This window comes from Erinaceus europaeus, chromosome 16 (genome assembly GCF_950295315.1).
Source record: "Erinaceus europaeus chromosome 16, mEriEur2.1, whole genome shotgun sequence".
Classification (NCBI taxonomy): Eukaryota; Metazoa; Chordata; class Mammalia; order Eulipotyphla; family Erinaceidae; genus Erinaceus; species Erinaceus europaeus.
Window position 1 is genome coordinate 48,680,305 of NC_080177.1, and position 16,690 is coordinate 48,696,994.

The following is a 16,690-nucleotide window of genomic DNA, read 5'->3' on the forward strand; positions in this document are numbered from 1 at the left end:
GTTGACAATAGGGATGGGGGTTGGTAGCTTAATGGTTATGCAAAAAGATTCTCGTGCCTGAGGCTCCAAAGTCTCAGGTTTAGTCCTCCACACACCATAAGCCGGAAATGAGCAGTGCTCTGATAAAAAAAAAAAAGTTGACAATAGTGGTCCAGGAGGTGGTACAGTAGATAAACCAGCTGACTCTCAAGCTTGAGGTCCTAAGTTCAATCCCCAGCAGCACATGTACCAGAATGATATCTGGTTCTTTTTTCTCTCTCTTCCTACCTTTCTTATTAATAAATACAATCTTCAAAAAAAAAGTTGACAATTTATAACAAATCTTCTAGAGAAGAAAAACATGCACCTCAATTTGATATGTAGTATATAGGAACCTACCTGCAATCTCAGTAAGCTCCAGTTTCTCAGGAATTTGAAGAGATTTGATGGAGGAAGTACTTGTAACTGAGGAAGAAGACCCAGAGAACCCAGATGAGTGTGTGGCTTCACGGCTGTCTTCAATTATTGGGCTGAAAAAAACATAAGAGTCAACTATCAAAGAGATAATATACACTAATTCCATTTGTTATTTATTTTTATGCAGTGCTTAGGAATGAACCTAGAGTTTTTTTTCCTTAGGCAATTTTGCTAAAATGACTACTTAGCCCAATCTCCCCAATATATTTTGAAAGAGATACAAGGAGACACACCAAGACACTCCACCTCCCATGAAGATCCTTAGTGATGCCCATAGTTCTTCCATATGGAACTGGGGATCAAATCCAAGGTCTTACATATATTCAGACATGCACTTATTTGCTGAGCTACCTTCCAGAATCTTGTATTATAATTTTGTTTAATATGCAATATTGTCATTTACTTATTTTTAATATTTATTTTCCCTTTTGTTGCCTTTGTTTTTTTTATTGTTGTTGTAGTTATTGTTGGTATTTATGTCGTTGTTGTTAGATAGGACAGAGAGAAATGGAGAGAGGAGGGAAAAACTGAGAGGGGGAGAGAAAGATAGATACCTGCAGACGTACTTCACCACCTGTGAAGCAACTCCTCTGCAGGTGGGAAGCCAGGGGCTGGAACTGGGATCCTTATGCTGGTCCTTGCACTTTGCGCCACATGCGCTTAACCCGCTGTGCTACTGCCTGACTCCGTCATTTATTTATTTATTTAAAAAAAAAAAAACACTTTTAGGTAAAATAACATAGCGATTATGCAAAAAAGGATTTTGTGTCTGATTCTCTGAAGTTCCATGTTCAAACCCTGGCACTTCTATAAGCCAGAGGTAAGGAGTAGTCTCGTAAAAAAATAAAGTAAGTGAAAAAAGACCATTTATTTTCCCCAGAAACTTAGTTAGAATCTAGATTATTAGGTAGGGGTAGATAGCATAATGGTTATGGAAACAGTCTCATGCTTGAGACTCCATAGTCCCAGGTTCAATTTGCCCACACCATCATTAAGCCAGAGCTGAGCAGTGCTCTAGTAAAAAAAGAAAAAGAACATAAAAAGAATCTATATTATTTTATCTACCCTGATTGACAAGCAATGTTTAGCATGACATTTCTGAAATTCTTTTTTCTTTTCTTTAAACTAGAGTGCTGCTCAGCTCTGGCTTACGGTGGTACTGAACTCTGGACTTCGTAACTTCAGGCATGAAAATCTTTTGTATAACCACTGTGCTAGCTCTAAAGCTTCCTCCAGTGCAGAGTGGACCTGACTCAAATTTGGGTAGCATGCATGCACAGCAAAGGCAAATTATCTAGGTGAGCTATTTTTTCCCAATTAAAGGCACAAATCAACAAGTTAAGAGAATAATTCCAAAAAGTAGACTTTTGATCTATTTTTAAAAGCTATATTACATATTAGCAAGATAGAGGGAAGCATACATGTACTGCTGAAACTCAAACTGGGAGCCTCTGATATGAAAGTTTTACATTCTGCATATTGCTATTTCCCCAGCAGTGAAAAACTATTTTTTAATTTTTTGCTTTTAAAGTTATTTTATTTTTCTAATTTTTAAAAAATTATCTCTATTTATTGGATAGAGACAGCCAGAAACCACGAGGGTAGGGGAAAATATAGAGGGAAAGAGAAGGAGATACCTGTAGACCATCACCACTCACAAAGCTTTCCCTTTGCAGGTGGGACTGGGGGCTTGGACTTGGGTCCTTGTGCACTGTAACATGTACATTCAGCCAGGCACACCACCACCCAGCCCATATATATATACACACACACATTTATTTATTTATTTATTTATTTTGTTTTTTGCAAGATTATTGCTGGGGCTCAGTACTAGCACTACAAATCCACTGCTCCTGGAAGCCATTTTATCCTTTTTTTTTTTTTTTTTAAATTGGTTAGGACAGAGAGAAATTGAGAGAGGGGGAGAAAAAGACACCAGCAGATCTGCTTCACTACTTGTGAAGTAACCTCCCCACCACCACCCCCCTGCTGTGAGGAGCCAGGGGCTTGAACCAGGATCCTTGTGACAGTCCTTGAGCTTCATACTATGTGCACTTAACCTGGTATATTTTTAAATATGAATAGATGACTAGTCTCAGCCCCTGGCTCTTTGTGCTATTCCCCTAAACCCAGTCATAAGGTTTACCTATCAAAAGACACTTAAAAAAATTTTTTTTATTGTTGCTGTAGTTATTATTGTTGTTATTGATATCATCGTTGTTGGATAGGACAGAGAGAAATGGAGAGAGGAGGGGAAGACAGAGAGGGAGAAAGAGACACCTGCAGACCTGCTTCACCACCTGTGAAGCGACTCCCCTGCAGGTGGGGAGCCAGGGGCTCAAACCTTAAATGTTTTTTTTATATTTATTTATTTCCTTTTTGTCACCCTCGTTGTTTCCATTGTTGTTGTAGTTATTGTTGCTGATGTTGTCGTTGTTGGATAGGACAGAGAGAAAGAGAGGAGGGGAAGACAGAGAGGGGGAGAGAAAGACAGACACCTACAGACCTGCTTCACCACTTGTGAAGCGACTCCCCTACAGGTGGGGAGCCGGGGGGCTTGACCCTGGTCCTTGCGCTTTGTACCATGTGTACTTAACCTGCTGCACTACCGCTGGATTCCCTCAAAAGACACATTTACAAAGTACATCTCTAGTTGCCTATTTGAGATTAGTATCAAGTTATTCTCTGTTATTTTAATTCAAATTACAGGAAAAGTAAATGTCTTCTCTCTCAATCAGGTATACTTTGTCAAAATCCTTCTGGGACTCTTAGGTTTATAACTATCAGAACATCTTTTAATCTTCATATTCAAATCACTCACTAAATCCCACTGACACTTTCCCTAAGGGAGTCTTATTGTCATGTAAGCACTTAGCACAGAACCTATGTGACAGTAAGAACTTCATAAGTGATCACTGTAATTGACAAGCACATAGAGTAAGAGCACAAACAACATCTGGCGTGTGTTATCTTTAGCCAGCATCACCTCAGTTTCTTGATGCTGAGAGTTGGATTATATCTAGTGCCACAAGCACTGTGCTGGTCCTCATCGGTCTTGGCATCCAGCTCCTCTTCCTGTAGGAGCTTCCCAGCATCAGAAGGGAGATCCTTCAAGGGCAGTATCTCATGAAAAGGAGTGGATACAAAACGAGCTGCTTGAGCAAAATCACAAGTGTCCTCTGGGTTAGGACAAAGAGTTACATTCCTAAAGCCTGTGATAATAGCATCTTCACTCAAAGGCTCAATTCCTGTAAATTCATGCTGAAATAAAAACGAAAAAGTTTGGCTGAAATATTTGAAAGAACATGTGATCAGACCCTCCTTTTTATTTAGAAACACCACTAGATAAATGATTTTCAACACAGGGCATACAGAAGTATCTTGTCAGATTCTCTAGGGAAAGACAACTGTAAAAAAACATGTCATTAACTTTAAAATAGGTTTTGTATAATGAAAACAAACTATTTCATCAAAAACAATACTGTGAGGACTCACCACACAAACAAAAAATATTAGACAAATTATATTTTCTTCTAGCTTCAACTTAGTAAACAATGACAATCTGCTAAACACTTAACTTTTAAAGTTTTTTTTTGTTTTTAAGATTTTATTTATTTATTAATGAGAAAGACAGAAGGAGAGAGAAAAAGAACCAAACATCACTCTGGTACATATGCTGCCAGGGATTGAACTCAGGACCTCATGCTTGAGAGTCTCATGTTTTACCCACTGCACCACCTTCTGAACCACAGCTTTTAAAGTCTTTAAGCTACATACATTTTATTTAACTTTTTTTTTCTTTTTTTAGTTTTTATTCAGAGCAAGGGCCTTGAGCATGTGCAATTTCACTGCTCCTGGGTCAACTTTTTCACTCAGGTAGAAAGACAAGGAGACAGATACTAAAGCTTCCTTCCCCCTGGTGCCAGAGCTTGAAACTGAGCTACACGCATGGCAAGACAAGCACTCTACCTTGTATGATATATCTCTGCCCCTAACTTCTATTTCTTAAAAATAACTCAAGGTCATAGTAGAAAACAAAAGCATCTTCATGCCTGAGGCTCTGAGGCCCTAGGCACAATCTCCAGCACCACCATAAACTAGAGCTAAGTAAAGTTCTGGTAAAAATAACAACAGTAGTGAAATTAACTTTAAAATATTCAAAATGTTTTTGTCTTTAAAAATAATATATGTAGGGAGTCGGGTGGTAGCACAGCGGGTTAAGCGCAGGTGGCACAAAGCGTAAGGACTGGCATAAGGATCTCGGTTCAAGCCCTCAGCTCCCTGCAGGTGAGTCGCTTCACAGGCAGTGAAGCAGGTCTACAGGTGTCTATCTTACTCTCCCCTTGTCTTCCCCTCCTCTCCCCATTTCTCTCTGTCCTATCCAACAATAATAACATCAATGACTACAACAACAATGAAAAACAACTAAGGCAACAAAAGGGAAAATAAATATAAAAAATTTTTTAAAATATATGTATACAGCTTGAAAGTCTTCCTCCTACACTTGACCTTCTCTCTATATATTAATTACTACTCTTGAAAGGTGACTGATATTATTCTATACATTAAGACACAAGCAAATACATGTTCTATGCATTTAAAAAGGAGGACTTAAATGAAACTAAAGCATATGTGCTAGTTTATATTACTTTCTTCTATGTATTTATCTTTATTTATTTGTTTTAAATCTTCCATGTATTTTAAGCATATTTTCTGTATTACTAAAAATTTTTAAAGAACATGATGGTCAAAGTATGGGTCTATCAGGAGTTAATATATTTGGGTAATTCCCCATTTTTTAATATTATAAAACTACTTTAAACATGTTATATATGAAATCTTTGGGAATACTTCAATTTTCTTTTAGGAATAATTCCTAAAAGTGGAATTAACAGGCCAAAAAGTTATAAACATTAAGATTTTGTGTACATATTTGCTAGCTACCCTAAGAGGCTACACCATCTTATACATTTACCTGCAGTTTACAAAAGTGACTATTTCATTAAACCCTTGTGGATATTAGATATTAATTTTCTATATCATTGCCAATGTGATATATACTTAAAATCTACCTATAGGATACAACAGACAGTAAAAGCATTGTAAAACTAAAGTAAAACTTGCCCTAGTCAGGGAGTCCTGAGATTCCCAGACATGATGGGCCTAGACCTCAAATAGATCCCTTTCTCCATTGTTACCAGTCATATCTATAAGGAACAACACAATAGACCCTTAAGTGGGTCCCTATAGGACCTTGCCCTCGTGGATCAACAATGGTAGAGATTGTTTCATCTTCCAAAGGGAGGCTGGACAACATACTCTATGCTACACCTGAGGAAGATGGGTCCTGAAACTGGAGCAGCTTGGAACATTCCTACTCATGACCACAGAATGTGAGTTCAGATCTACAGGAATGCAGAGATCACATAGGCTCCTAAGCTGAATATGGGCCCCAGATCAGATCAAATCAATAGGGTTTACAGTCAACAATATTTATACACCTTTCCCATATTTGGAAGCTACTCTCTTCCGTGATCCAGCTTTTTAGCCCTTTTTCCAGCCATGACATCATCTCCCCAGACAATAACTTGGATCTACCTGCTTATCAGATGTCAGGCTCAGGGGAAAAAAAAAAAAACTAGTATAGACATGGGCTCTTTGGAATATAACTAAAACAGGCATACTAACTCTTCATTTGAACTATTCCAGCCTTTACATTCATGATTAGTCAACAATTTCTTTGGCTTTATATGTTAACTCTTTTTTTAGCCACTAGGTTCCAGATGCTAACATGATGCCAACCAGACGACCCCACCAATATGTGCTTCCCCAGAACCCCACCTCACTAGGGAAAGAAAGAGGCTGGGAGTATGGATCGACCTGTTAACACCCATGTTCAGCGGGGAAGCAATTACAGAAGCCAGACCTCCCACCTTCTAAACCCCATAATAACCCTGGGCCCACACTCCCAGAGGGATAAAGAATAGTAAAGTTATCAGGGGAGGGGACGGGATATGGAGTTCTGGTGGTGGGAACTGTGTGGAGTTGTACCCTTTAAAAAATGTTTCTTTTATAAATAAAAAAAATTTTTTTTAATGCATGTTGTATAAACACTACTGGTTAAACATTTAAAATATTTTTATGTAACAATTTCTAGTAGCAATCTACTAACAAAATTCAGTTAGACAGCCATAAAAGAGGCAAACAAAAGATTAATCCTTTACTAATTTAGATTGTTCCTAAATAGCTGATCCTAGAACCAAAGTCAGTCTCCGTCATATCTCTTTCTTTCTCTCCTTCACACTCGCTGGTTGTATTCTCCAGAACACAACATGTGAGTCAGGTGGTAGCGCAACGGGTTAAGCGCACGTGGCAGAACACAACATGAGTTACTCGCCTATGTAATGAACTTTTCCTAGCCGTCAATGGACTATCAGAATTATATGTGAAAGTATAAAAAGCAAAACCAACTTGTTTGGACTCTATCCCTAGAAACATAGCACCTTCAGTCATAAGTGGCTCACCAAGCTTCTCTGAGTTTCTGGAAACTTTATATATTTTATATATAAAATTTTATATATTTTTTACTGCCTAGGTTACTGCTGGTGCTCAGTGTCTGCACAATGAATCTACCATGCCTGGGGCCATATTCTCCCTCCCCCCCCCCAATATAGTCTTTATTTGATAGGACAGGTAGAAATTGAGATGAGAGTCAGATAAAGAGAAAGAGTGAGAAAGAGAGACACCGGCAGTACTGCTTCACTGTTCATAAAGCATCCCCTCTGCAGATGAGGACCAGGAACTTGAACCTAGTCCTTGCACACGGTAAACGTGCACTCAACCAATCCTCCAGGCCACTTGCTGGAAGCTTTATCTTGATCTCAGCAGAGATTGAACAGATGTTCACATATGTGAAAAGTGAACTCACGAATGCAAGTCAAAAACATGATGAAATACTATCACATACCTGTGAGACTGGTATACCTCAAAAAGAACAACAAATGCTGGTGAGGGTGTGAGAAAAAAAGAAATGCTTGTGCAATGTTGATAGCCATGTAAACTGAGGCAGCCATTTTGGAAGACAGTGTAGAACTTCTTCAAGGAAGTTAAAAATTGTTACCATATAATTTAGCAATCTCACTTCTGGGTATCTATGCAAAGAATGTAACAACATTACCAAAGTTTGTGCATCTTAATTTTTTAAATATTTAATTTATTTATTGGATAGAGACAGAGAGAAATCGACAGAAAAGGGAGAAGGGGAGTCACCTATACCATTCTGCACTGCTCATGAAGCTTCCCCCTAAAGGTTGGGACCAGAGGCTTGAACGTAGGTCCTTGAATATGATAGTGTGTTCACTCTACCAGGTGCACCACTGCCTAGACCCCCAGCTTAATGTTTATTGCAGCTTTTTTAAGACATGAAAACAACAAAAGTGCCCATTAATAGAAGAATAAATAAAGAACATATAGTATGCATACAAAATGGAGTGCTACTTAGCTATAAAAAAGATGAAGCTTGGTCATCTGTGACAGAATGGAAAAAACCCAAAGGCATGAGAAGCAAATTAAGTCAGAAGGAAAAAGACAATACTGGAAGAATTTAGACTTGTATAAAATATAATGATATAAAATTGATGAACAGCTAAAACAAAATAAAACAAAACAAAAAAAATGAAAACTGGCAATAGAACAGAGAGGAAAAGGGTGAGTGGTAGGGGAAAAGAGTGTAAGGATAGGCCATGGAATTTATTTGTAAAAAGAAAATAAAAGTCTGGCAGTTTATATCTTGTTTATCCATCTATTAGTGGATGGACATTGCAGTATCTCCCTTTTGGCTACTGTAATATAACTATGAACATTTATGAGCAAGAATTTTATCTGAACATGATTTTCAGTTCTCTAGAATATATACCTAGGAGGAAATTATTGGCTATGATAACTGTATGTGTAACATTCGGAAGAAGTGTCAAATGTTACCAAGTGGCTACAGTTTTATATTCCCACCAGCAATGTCAGTTCTAATTTCCCCACATTCTCACCAACACTTGTTTTTTTGTCTTTTTGATGATAACCATTCTAGTGGTAGCACTGTGGATTTGATTTGCAGTCTTTGAGAATGATGTTGAGCATCTCCTTCTTCTTAAGTCAAGTTTTAATTTTAACTCTATTTTTCGTGAGAAGTGATTGAACCATTTATTAGTCTATATTAATTTAGTGATACTGGTCCTTACACAAACATCTGGAGACAGCTCCTCATTTGAGATGATGCTTTCTGAAGTTTTGAGGATTGCCAGGGGTCTTCTTAGGGCTGAAACTTGTGTGGGATGTGGAAGACTGGATAAAAACAATGCAATTAACATTTTATCATTAATGCAGAAAAAAAATCTTCTAAATCATCCACATTAAAAACAAAACAAAGAAAAAACCCTCAAACCTGGTATTCTGTTTCTCTGAAGGAAGAAACTCATCAAAAATAGAGAAAGATGCACTGGAACCTATAAACAGAGACATCAGAGTTTAGTCTTAAGAATAAAAGTTCTACTGTTTGGGATAAATAATCAATACCTTGGTTTAAAAGCTGAAAGAAAATATGATTTTTCTAATGAACAATTTCAAACACATAAAAGACAATTTAATAACAAAATTCAGCTAAACAAGGATAATCATTTCATCTATTGAGTTGTCAAAAAAGTCGTATTTTTTGTTTTTCTTTGCAAAAATATGTCATGGCTTTTCTGACAACCCAATATATTCTCTACCACTTTACTTCCCCAACCCAGCCCAACTCCTAATTATTTTGAATTAAATTCAACACAACATTTCAGTATGTTTCTAAAATGGAGGCTCCTTTTAAAAAGCATGACTTCAAGGGCCAGGAGATATCTCATCAGGTAGAATGTACAGTTTATCAAGCTTAAGGACCTAAGTTCACGTCCCAAACACAAGATGGGAGCATCTTGTATGGCACCAAGAGGTACCATGAACAGTGAAGCAATGCTGAGGTATCTGTTGTTTTCCTTTTCTTTTCATCTGAAATTGAAAGGAAAAAGCTCACTAGGAGCAGCAGAATTATGGAATCACAAGGTCCTGGTAATAATTATATATATCACAAACACAGAGGTAGAAAGAGGGGAAAAGAAACCACAACACCAAAATTTCCTCTGATGTGGTAGGGACTGGGCCTGAACCCACAATGTGCACACAGCAACGCAGTACTCTAGCCAAGTAATCTACTATGCAGGCCCAAAGTTTTATATTTCACTTTTTTTTTTTTAAAGAAACTTTGAATTGGTACTGTTAAACACAATTCTAAATACTTTGAGTGTTTGAAATGCCTCTTGAGTTGTTTTTTCTTTTAAATAAAGAAACTAGTTATTTACTCAAATGCTGATTTTTGCCAATTATATCTTTCTGCCTATAAACATTAACCTATAAAATGGTGGCTAGAATTAGCTTAGTCAGATTCCATTTTACTTTTACAAAACTTTTTATGAACAGAAAAGAGTAAATTTGAAAATAAAATAGCTCTTAAATTTTTTTCTTTTTTTCTTCCAAAACAGTAAGACACTTTTCTGGTCTTGGCTGCTGAATACTCCTGAAAGGCTTTGCTTAGTGAAAGATGATTTGGCAATTAATATAAATTTAAACCAAGTATTTAAGAGCATTGAAAGATCTTATAAAACCAGTCTTTCAAATGTCTATCCTGTTTTGAATTACAAGCTTATAAGTAAATTCCACAGTTAAAAGAAACAGTTCCTTAGTCTCCTGTCTTCTTTTTTTAAATTTATTTACTTAGTACATAAACACCATTCCCACCACCATTCCCATCCCCCACCCCACCCCATGAAGCTGAACATCCACCCTCTTCTTTAAATTTCCTCTAACACAATTAAGAAAAATATTTACTACTTATTAGAGATGCATTTGTTATCAGCAAGTTTTTCATGATATGATCAAATACAACTTACATTTAGAATTAGGTTGTACCTGCCAAATATTTTCCGCAAGTGAAGCTTCCCTGTGAAGAAAATATATTTTAAAACATGTGGTTAGTCCCCACAAAAATAATGACCTAATTCTCAGTAGTCCCACAGAATAATCCCTTAAATGCAATCTTCACTTTAAGATTAAAACAAAGTCTAGATTAATTGTTATGTGGAAAACTGGGAAATGTTATGCATGTACAAACTACTGTGTTTTGCTGTCAACTGTAAACCATTAATCCCTCAATAAAGAAATTTTGAAAAAAAAATCTAATAATGTCAATATAAATTCTGTAAGATGGAGCCTTCAGTCATTAAAACAGTTGTAGAAATACATTTGATAAAATGTTACATTAACAATATAAGCAGATTACAAAATGGTTAAATTCTCATTTTCAGAAAACAATTTAAAAGAGAGATATACCAGTGTTAGTAGTAGTCATATTTTGGTGTAAGAAATGTGTGACTTGATTTTAAATATCACGTATTTGATCTAATTTTTTTTTACATATTAGTTTACTTAAACTAGAAAATGTGAGGGGCAGGGTGGTGGTACACTCTGTTGAGTACATATATTATCATGTGCAAGGACCCAAGTTCAAGACCCTGATCCCTACCTGCTGGGGGAAGCTTCATGAGTCGTAAAGCAGTGCTACAGGTGTTTTTCTTTCTTTGCCTCTCTATCCAATAAGTGAATAAATAAATAAAATATTTTCAAAAGTTAAAAGGGCGGGGTAGATAGCATAATAGTTATGCAAAGAGATTCTCGTGCCTGAGGCTCCAAAGTCCCAGGTTCAAAACTCCCCCCCCACCACAATAAGCCAGAACTGAGCAGTGCTCTGGTTAAAAAAAAAGTTAAAAATGCCAGTATCTTATCCTACCTTATCAACTAATGTTTTTGACAGAGAATTAACAAAATAATAAACCAAAAGAAAAACATCAGTATAATAGAAGGAGGCTCTAAATGCTCTCCTATAAGCATTGTCCTTTCCACCAACTGGTCCTACCTTGCACAAGAGTTTACTGGACAAGCAAAATTAGACACAATCATTCCTGGTATCTCCTCAGACTTGGAAGCAATTTGCAGGCCATCTGTCTCTGTAGTAGATATCCTTTCTTCTTGCTATTTGCATTAAATAAACAAAATCATTATACTCCTCAAGCTTTTACTCCAAAATTTAGTTTTATCGTATTTCCCCCATAAATACCCACTAATCATAGAAAATGTCACACTGATAAAAGTTCTTTGCAATAATTTATATTCCTACTATAAACTGGTACTAGAACTGAAGTGTCAAGTAGATACTGAAGTTCTTTAGTTAGCCCTGTTTAATGGAACATAACGAGACTAAAAAGTAAAAACAGTAAAAACAGAAGTAAAAAGACAATGACTCGAAACACAACTAAGAAGTCAATAAAATATATTAGTTAAACCACATGCCACAAATTCCAATTTAATTCATCTGTTAAATTATAAATCTCAACTTTGCTAATAACTAAGAAACTAACAGAAACTGAATGAGTTTTACAAAAGACATACTTTTTTTTTTTTATAAAAGACTATATTTAAAAGTTTCAGTAAGTGCTAACTAGCTTTGTGCATTAAAAAAAAAAAAAAAAAAATGACCTCATCAGCTGCTCTTTCTTGCTGAGTCGTTTGGATTTCTTTGAGTTTTTTCTCCATCTCTTCAATCTGTTTCTGCATTTCTGCTTTCTTCTCTGCAATGGTCTGTAGCTCGGCTAGAAGCAGTAAATAATGTTGTCTGAAATATTAGTCCTTACAGTAATTTACTCTGTCAGAAACTATCTTGGGGGCTCATGTTCTTGCATATGTTATAATTACAAATGAAGCTGATATGAGAGGCACACTAACAACAGAGGGAAAAACAAAATATGAGATTAGAGACAAGGCAGGGACAAACTCATAGGTAGAGTTTGAGTAATACTGTAATGCAATGAAAAAAATGCTGGAATGATTTTACGTAAAGAGATGAAATTACTTATTTTTATTTTTTTTATTTTCCCTTTTGTTGACCTTGTTGTCTTTTTTTAAATTGTTGTTATAGTTATTGTTGTTGTTGTTGTTATTGGTGTCATCGTTGTTAGATAGGACAGAGAGAAATGGAGAGAGATGGGGAAGACAGAGGGGGAGAGAAAGATAAGACACCTGTAGACCTGCTTCACCGCCTGTGAAGCAACTCCCCTGCAGGTGGGGAGCCGGGGGCTTGAACTGGGATCCTTATGCCAGTCCTTGCACTTCAAGCCATGCGCTTAACCCACTGTGCTACCGCCCAACTCCCATGAAATGACTTTTTATTAGTGGTTTAACAATGATTTGCAAGATTTTAAGATAACAGGGGCATAGTTGCACACCACACCCACCACCAAAGTTCTAAGCTTCCACACCACCAATGATAACCACCATAGTTCTCCCAAAGTCTCAGACAGGCTGGCTACTTTCTCTTTTTTACATGTTTTGATTCTTTATATTCTACTTATAAGAGTAAAACCATCAAGTAGTTGTCTTAGGAGTGACATGACTTTTCTTTTTAAACATCATTTGATGCTCACTTTAGCAGTAAATACACCAAAACTGGATGGCACAAAGATTAGCAAGACTCCTGTGCAAAGATGATATGCAAATTCCTAAAGCATTCCATATTCTAAAATTTAAATTAAAAGATCATTTACTGTGAGAAAATTGGACTGTCAGGCCAGAATGAGGGGAGTCTAGTGACAGTCATCCAGTTAAACAATTATGAACTGAACTGAGGAATAATGGAAATAGTGATGAAAGAGAGATTTGAAAATTGGGTGTGGAACAATGGTAAGGAAAGAGGGATCAAGTTTCACCTCTGGATTTTTCTAGCTTGCACAACTATTAGCTTTTTATTGATTTTAAAGCCTTTTGTTGAGATTCAGAAGCAATGGCACATATATGTTTTATACAGAAATTATTAATTCTGTTCTGATTATCTTGAGTTTAAATTATCTCTTGGGATAGCCAACAGATGTAGATAACTAAATGTAAGTCTGAAGTTAAGTGAAATATCAGAGATCGGGATTTAAATGGAGGGTCCATCACTTTAAAGTGGATGTAACCTGTCAGCCAGAGTTTTGAAGATGAAAAAAAGAATGGGATATTCCAGGATTCTAATTTGGGTCTTAGGAAAAGATAGTAGATAAGAACAGCAGGAAAGAAAATTGAGAGATAATACACATCAGAGAAGCCATGAGGTTCATAAAGATCCTAACTGGATTTGGTATTTTAATAAAAAAGTGGTCTCTGGTGACTGTGACCTAGGTTACTCCACAGACTAAAAGAAATGCAAAATAAACCAGAGCTCAGCTCTGGTTTATGGTGGTGCTGGGTATTGACCCTGGGACCTCAAGAGGGTCAGGCAGGATAGGCTTTTTGAGAACCATTATGCTATCTCCACAGCCCTTTTTGTTTTTTAAAGACCAGAAACATGATGAAAACTGCTTATCAGGAAAGAGAAAAGGGACATTCCTATGATAGGAATAGAAAATACCAATTTTAACAGGAAAAAAAAAATTAGGACAAATGGGTACAGATTGCAGATAGGTTAGATTTGGTACAAGTTGGGGGGAGGCTGGGCTTGAACCTAGTTGGTGTATATGGCACTGTCACTATTTTGCTGACCCTATTTTCTCTATTTGTAGGAAAGTTTCTCTTAATTTAGAAAAAGTATCTTTAAGAAAGAATGCTGGGCTAGGGAGGTATCTCAGCCTTAGAGCACCAGACTTGTTTGCATCAGGCCTCTGATTTAATTCAGAACTGAATGGTGCTCTGGTCTTTGTTCATTCTCTTTCATAAAAACAAATAGATCTTTAAAAAGAAAGAAAGATTTAAGTACCTATATCTAAGTGACAGAGGTGAGAATGTATATGTTAGTCTAAATAAATCTTTTGAGAAATTCTAATGGGGTAGGATATCAAAAATAAAGTGAAATATTTCAGGCAGCATTAAGAAAAGTATTTAGTACACACCTTACTAGGGAAAGATAGAGGCAGTCTGGGAGTATGGACCGACCAGTCAACGCCCATGTTCAGCGGGGAAGCAATTACAGAAGCCAGACCTTCTACCTTCTGCAACCCTCAACGACCCTGGGTCCATGCTCCCAGAGGGCTAGAGAATGGGAAAGCTATCATGGGAGGGGGTGGGTTATGGAGATTGGGTGGTGGGAATTGTGTGGAGCTGTACCCCTCCTACCTTATGTTTTTGTTCATTAATCCTTTCTTAAATAAAAATTTTTTTTAAAAAATGAAAAGAAAAAAAAAAAAAGAAAAGTATTTAGTGAGAAGACAAAGCATATACATGTCGATAGACAGATTATATCTGTACGATTTTTGTATTGGAGAATATCAACTGTTCTTACAGTTTAGTTTCTTCTGTTCCTTTACTTTTGAACCCAAGGGTTTTCATGCAGGCAGCAAATAGGAGTTCAGCTTAAATAGATATTTAAGTCAGCTCATACATACCACAATTAAATTAAATGACTTTTTTTTTCCTTTTTTCTTTTTTATCGTTTTTACCAGAACACTGTTCAGTTCTGGCTTATGATGGTGTGGGGGACTGAACCTGGGATATTGGATCCTCGGGCATGAGAGTCTGTTTGCATAACCATTTCACTATTTACCCTCCGCTCTAAATTAAATGACTTTTAAAAACTTGATCAATATATACTTATATATATACCTTCCCTTTGCTGTTTTAATTTCTTCCGGAAAGCTTCAGCACGGATCTCTTCAAAGGAGAACTCCCCCACTCCTGCATAAATCTTCTCCTTACAATACATCATCTTCTCTTTCTTCTCCTCAGACTCTTGCTGATGGTTCTGAACTCTCTGTAGGAGATCAGTTTCTTCCTTCCCAGGTTTTCTTGTGCTCAAAATATGATTTATACTGGGTTCAATTTTACAGGGTGTCCTAAAAGAAGCAAAATTATTATTATATATCACAAAGATCAAATGTTCTATTTCTCACATGGCTTGATAAAACACAATGTCCGCAGAAAACTATATGTGATCATCTTCAAAATACAAAAATAATTTAAAATTGAAATAAGATGCTAAAATAATTTAAATGGGTCACTGACAATTATGCTCTGAATGTGTGCTACTCTACTATGAGAAGGAAGGAAATGGGTCATAAGTTAGTGTCAAAGAGCATACATTCCGGGGGCTGGGCAGCAGCGCAGTGGGTTAAACGCACATGGCCCAAAGCACAAGGGCCACTGTAAAGATCCTGGTTTGAGGCGCCAGCTCCCCACCTGCAGGAGGTCACTTCACAAGCAGTGAAGCAGGTCTGAAGGTATCTATCTTTCTCTCCTCCTCTCTGTCTTCTCCTCCTCTCTCCATTTCTCGCTGTCTTATCCAACAACAACAACAGCTATAACAACAATAACAACTACAACAAGGGCAATAAAATGAGAAAAATGGGCCTCCAGGAGCAGTAGATTCGTAGTGCAGGCACCATGCCCCAGTGATAATCCTGGAGGAAACAAAACAAAACAAAACAAAACAAAAAAACATTCCTTTTAAGAGAAAGTAAATAATGTCTTAATGAAACCCAGTAAGAACATCAACTTACATGATAAAAACTATTTCCCATTGCTTGGAACCCAAAAGAATTAAGAGCTAAGTGAGTATACAGCATTTAGAGAACTGGTGATGTGAATTTCAAGGTTCTTGATGAAGGGGGAAGAATGATACCTATAAGTTTGAAGAATATGAAGCATAAACTACCTTAATCAGGATAGGGTAGATATCTCAGCCATGGCTAAGAGTCAAATTGCTTATACACTTTTAATTTTTTCTTATGTACCTTCTTTTTCTCAATTATCTTTTTTCATTTATGGATATAACATTGGTTTATAAAATTACATATATTTAAAAAATTTTTTTTTTTTGCCTCTAGGGTTATTGCTGGGGCTCAGGGCCTGAAGCCACTGCTCCTGGAGGCCATTTTTTCCCCCTTTTGTTGCCCTTGTTGTTGTAGCCTTGTTGTGGTTATTACTGTTGTTGTTGATGCAATTTGTTGTTGGACAGGACAGAGAGAAATCAAGAGAGGAGGGGAAGACAGAGAGAGGAAGAAAAAGACACCTGCAGACCTGCTTCACCACCTGTGAAGCAACTCCCCCGCAGGTGGGGAGCTGGGGGCTCAAACCAGGATCCTCACGTCAGTCCTTGTGCTTTGCGCCACATACACTTAACCCGCTGTGCTCT

General features: G+C 36.9%; 1 protein-coding gene and 1 long non-coding RNA gene across 3 annotated transcripts in view; one reads left to right on the forward strand and one right to left on the reverse strand.

The window, feature by feature from the left end:
* The window catches only part of LOC132533456 (uncharacterized), a 39,170-nt gene extending 32,624 nt beyond the window's left edge, over nt 1-6,546 (forward strand). Inside the window, exon 4 of the long non-coding RNA XR_009545349.1 lies at nt 6,226-6,546. This is a non-coding gene — a long non-coding RNA (uncharacterized LOC132533456). The remainder of the gene's footprint in view (nt 1-6,225) is intronic.
* The window catches only part of BUB1B (BUB1 mitotic checkpoint serine/threonine kinase B), an 85,086-nt gene that overhangs the window by 14,393 nt on the left and 54,003 nt on the right, over nt 1-16,690 (reverse strand). For both annotated transcript variants that reach the window (XM_007537329.2, XM_060175113.1), the window contains exons 9-16: nt 15,163-15,392; nt 12,070-12,182; nt 11,450-11,565; nt 10,428-10,477; nt 8,894-8,954; nt 8,691-8,793; nt 3,443-3,717; nt 379-509 (exon numbers count right to left, since the gene is read on the reverse strand). In XM_007537329.2, coding sequence (XP_007537391.1) covers nt 379-509; nt 3,443-3,717; nt 8,691-8,793; nt 8,894-8,954; nt 10,428-10,477; nt 11,450-11,565; nt 12,070-12,182; nt 15,163-15,392 — 1,079 coding nt within the window. The remainder of the gene's footprint in view (nt 1-378; nt 510-3,442; nt 3,718-8,690; nt 8,794-8,893; nt 8,955-10,427; nt 10,478-11,449; nt 11,566-12,069; nt 12,183-15,162; nt 15,393-16,690) is intronic.